General features: G+C 60.1%; 2 protein-coding genes across 2 annotated transcripts in view; both read right to left on the bottom strand.

Moving 5' to 3' along the window:
* Positions 1–142, bottom strand: part of LYPLA2 (lysophospholipase 2) — a 9,226-nt gene extending 9,084 nt beyond the window's left edge. The window contains exon 1 of the mRNA XM_027903427.1: positions 74–142. The gene's annotated coding sequence lies outside the window, so the exon portion shown is untranslated. The remainder of the gene's footprint in view (positions 1–73) is intronic.
* Positions 143–346: 204 nt separating this feature from the next.
* On the bottom strand, positions 347–2,769 carry PITHD1 (PITH domain containing 1). Its single transcript, XM_027903428.1, has 6 exons — positions 2,552–2,769; positions 1,815–1,858; positions 1,632–1,709; positions 1,321–1,425; positions 685–793; positions 347–525 (listed from the first exon to the last, which is right to left on the bottom strand). Exons 1-6 carry the CDS (start codon positions 2,735–2,737, stop codon positions 424–426), a joined length of 624 nt encoding a protein of 207 aa, XP_027759229.1. The 5' UTR covers positions 2,738–2,769; the 3' UTR covers positions 347–423.
* Between the last annotated feature and the right edge of the window lie 1,361 nt (positions 2,770–4,130).

Genomic DNA, 4,130 nt, shown 5'->3' with positions numbered 1-4,130 from the left:
CCCCCCCCCCCCCCCCCCCCCCCCCCCCCCCCCCCCCCCCCCCCCCCCCCCCCCCCCCCCCCCCCCCCCTCACCTCTCCCGCGGTCCGGCGCGCGCGCTCCTCGCGGTTCTCCCCCCCCCGCCCCGGCCTCGCGCCGGAACTTCCGCCCGCGCGAGGCGAGGTGACGTCAAGCGGCGGATACAGCGACAAGGCAGACGCCGCGGCGGCCATGATGGAACCGGGCACCGAGAACCGGGCACCGAGGGACACATCTCCCCCTCCCCGACAGCCGCACACACGGACAGCGCTCAGCTCTGCACACCTCAGCCTCTTTATTGCCCGCCACGGCCCGGCCCGCGGGCCGCGCCCGTCCCGACACGCGGGGCCACATCCCGTGTCCCGGGAGCTGCCCCGGTGTCCCCGGGAACCCCCGTCCCCAGCCCTCAGGAGATGAAGTGCGTCTGAGGCGTGATCTGCTCCAGCTTGTGGTCGGCGGGGTTCGCGGAGGCCTCGTAGTTGCAGATGGTGACCTCGTGGCGGTGAGCCTGGGGTGGAGATCGGGGGTGTCACATCCCGGGGGGGGCGAGATTGGGGGATCCCAACCCCCCCACACCGCTCCCGGCTCTGTCCCACCACCAGGATTTGACCAAATCAATGATTTCAAGCCCTTCGCAGCCCCTTGGTCCCTCTCTGCCCCCACTCACCTCCGCCCACTCCCCCTTCAGGCCGATGTAAAAGATCTTCGTTGTCTCCGCCCCGAAGTTCTTCGGGAAGTGCATGGAGAGGTGGTAAAGGTTGGAGAAACGGGCAATTCTGGAAGGAAACACGCCCTGAGGCCGGAGCTGCCCCTGCAGCTCCCTCTGATCCCACTCGGACTGGGGATCAAACATCTGAGGGGCAGGAGGAGCTGTTCCCTCACACCTGTGGGTCAGCAACGAGCTGACAGGGACATGGGACAGGACACAGGACACCAGGGTGATTCTGCACCCCGAGTGATGCCTTGAAATCTATATTAAATGGATTTTAGCACAGCCTGCTAGTACCTTTGTACAAAATTCCTAAAAATAGCCTTTTAACATTCCTTGTTAAGAATTTAAGGTAAAACATAGATTTTTAAGGCATCACAAGAAGCCCTGGGGCGCTGGAACTGCCACCCCCAGGCTCCAGGGGAGGAGGTTTCAGGCCAGAGCTCCCACCTGGCAAAGGGCAGGACGGAGGTGGGGAGGCAAATTCTGCCCTGGGCTGACGCTGCCCTAAATTTGGCAGCACGTGGGCAAGCTGGACCGAGCTCCTGTGGCAGGGGAGGAGCAGCCCCCAGCCCCCCAGGGGGTGTCTCTCACTTGGTGGGATACTCCAGCTCGCCCAGGGGGTCCCGGTTCAGGCTGAAGGTCTGCTCTGCTTCCCTGGCCGTGTCATCAAAGGACATGTGAGGAATGTTCCTGAACCTGGGGAAACAGGAAGGGAACCCGGGGAGTTGTTAACAGCAGGGCAGGTAATTGTTTTCCTCCCTGTCCATTAGCACTGCCCACATTCTTCTCCACAAGAAGCTGGATTGGCTTTGTCTTCTCACAGCCCCACAGAGCAGGAACTGCAGAGCAAGGGGGCTCAGCTCAGCTCAGCCCCAGGAAGGTGAAAAGCTGGTTTCACTCACAGCCTCAGCTCCGCCGGGTGCGTCCCGTCGTCCTCCCCCATCACAAGGACTCCTTTTAACTTCACGCTGCCCGTGAACCTGCCCAGACACACAGAGCAGGGGCTGCACCTTCAGCCTCTCCAAAATCAGCCTCTGTGAGAGGGGCAGGCACTGTGCCTCGTCCCCAGGGGAGGTGGAACTTACGGGATGTTGAACAGCAGCTCCTCGTCATCATCGCTTTCCACGAACTGGGGAGAGGAGGAGGAGCAGGTCAGGACTGGTGGGGCTGGTGGGGGGAGCAGGGGGGTCACCCCAGAGGGCCTCAGGGACACAGCAGCACCTCCCTCACAGAGTATTTTGGGTGGGAAGGGGCCTCTGGAGATCACCCAGTCCAACCCCCCTGCCCAGGCAGGGTCACCTGGAGCAGGTGACACAGGGATGTGTCCAGGGGGGTCTGGGATGTCTCCAGAGACTCCAGGCCCTCTCTGGGCAGCTGTTCCAGGCCCTGCCACCTCCACAGAAAAAAGTTCTGCCTCATGCTGAGGTGGAACCTGCTGTGTTTTAGTTTATGGCCATTGCTCCTTGTCCTGTCGCTGAACAGAGTCTGGGACCATCCTCTGACACCCCCTGGAGATGTCTGTGTGGATTGATGAGATATTTGTGCGGATTTATAGGTCCGTTCTCAGCCTCCCCTCCTCCAGCCTGACCAGGCCCAGCTCCCATCTCTGGGTGTCTCCTCATCCCAGGGATGCTCCAGACCCCAAATCACCTCCGCGGCCTCCCCTGGCCCCTCCCCAGCAGCCCAGAACTCCCTACACGGCTCCAGATGCGCCTCCCCAGCCCCGACCCGAGGGGCAGCACCCCGGATCCCCCCCTCCCCTCCCCGCCCCACCGCGCACCCCACGCGCCCCACGAGCCCCCCTCGCACCGCCGGCCCTCACCTTCGCGCGGTCGCCGCGCTCCTCCCAGGCGCGGAACACGAGCGCCCCGGAGCCCTCCCGGCGCTCGTTGAGGCACTGCAGGCGCTGGCGGTCGATGCGCAGGTGGAGCGCCCAGGCCGCCCCCGGCTCCGCCGCCCCCTCCCCGCAGCAGCAGCGGCACCGCCCGGGCCCGTGCCCGTGCGCCATGGCCGCGCACCGCGCCTGCGCACCGCCGGGACACGCCCAGGGCACGCCCACACCCCCACCTGGTCACGCCCACAAAACGAAGAGGACACGCCCATCGCCTTTTGCTCCGCCCACATGTTCAGGACACGCCCGTTACCCCGCCCACACAATCAACAGCCCCGCCTATGTGGGCGTGGCCTTGCGCTACACGTGCTGAGTCCTCCCGGTGGTCCCAAAAGGGTCTCGGAAAGGCTCCGAAGGGCTAAACTTGGGGCGTTTTCCAGCCAGGAAGGGAGCAGGAGCAGCATTCCCTTCGGGAATCACGATCCCGGAGTGTCACCCTCCAAGGGGGCCACAGGGACCCGTCAGTTCAACATTCATTGTCAAAGCCAGGAAAGAACGAGCAGCCCAAGGTCCAGCGTTCGGCTTTTATTAAGACATGATTCTCCTCTTTTCATATAACTTATCTAATTAAAATATTCATCTTGGTTACCACAAAAAAAAAAAAAAAAAAAAAAAAAAAGGAACATAGAAAATCGTATTTACAGAGTTCTGGGACCAAAATACAAACGCGAGGCCAAGTCGTTCACCCCCCTCCTCACTCCTGTCAACTCATCCCACTGGGATGGGGCAGCAAAGGGGGAAGAGGCAGCTCTGCTCAGTCCTCTGCGTGTGGCGAAGCACAGAACAACTGCACAAGGCTGGGAACGAGCACTTTAATCCCAGACTTATCCCATGGAAATGACCCTTCTCTGCCCTGTAGTGTCCGAGCAAGAAGAAGGGAAGAATCGGCATCGTCCCCGTGGGCTGCAGAGAGCAGAGTCACTCCAGGCACAGTGTCACCTCCCTGCAACCCCACAGGGCTGAAACACGGGCAAAGCCTGCGGCAAAGGGGCTGCTCTGAGAGGGAAGGAGCATCACCCCAAATCAGCAGCGACTGGGCAACACCCCCACCCGAATGCTGAGCTGGGGTGTTAATTAACTGGCAGTTTTAGCGGCGCCCAAAATTGTTCTTGGGCATCACCCAGCTCCTTTGTTCAAAGCTCCATCGTGTCTGAACACGATGCCAAGCTCCGCTCCCCTCCCCTCTGCCCCTGCCCCAAGTACAGAGGAGAAATAAACGGTAGCACAACGGTCAGCAGAAAGAGAAATATATTGTTATCTAATTAAAAATACAGCAAAAATTAAATACAGCAAAAACGCAGGAGTAAAGGAGCCATTATTTTACAGCACAACACACACTGAAGATGCTGCACGGTAACATTAAAGCATCTGGGACTGTAACAAACTTACAGCACGTGAGAGTCTGAGAACATTTCTCCAAGAACTTCAAACTAAGGAAAGAGCAGAGCAAATAAACAGGAGACAGAATGGTTTTAAAGAAAGGAATCTTTTAAAAGGGAGGGAGGAAAAA

The sequence above is a fragment of the Empidonax traillii genome, unplaced genomic scaffold (genome assembly GCF_003031625.1).
Source record: "Empidonax traillii isolate 1590-97213 ecotype Southwest subspecies unplaced genomic scaffold, ASM303162v1 scaffold958:size599741, whole genome shotgun sequence".
Lineage (NCBI taxonomy): Eukaryota > Metazoa > Chordata > Aves > Passeriformes > Tyrannidae > Empidonax > Empidonax traillii.
This window is presented reverse-complemented; position numbering and strand designations above follow the sequence as displayed.

What these genes read in the sequence shown, in the direction of transcription:
- PITHD1 (XM_027903428.1), bottom strand. Translation starts at nt 2,737, where the DNA reads ATGGCGCACGGGCACGGGCCCGGGCGGTGCCGCTGCTGCTGCGGGGAG. An exon ending in CACCCGGCGGAGCTGAGGCT is followed by an intron (nt 1,426 to 1,631) that starts GTGAGTGAAACC and finishes CTGTTTCCCCAG; the next exon opens with GTTCAGGAACATTCCTCACA. An exon ending in GAGCTGGAGTATCCCACCAA is followed by an intron (nt 794 to 1,320) that starts GTGAGAGACACC and finishes GTTTCCTTCCAG; the next exon opens with AATTGCCCGTTTCTCCAACC.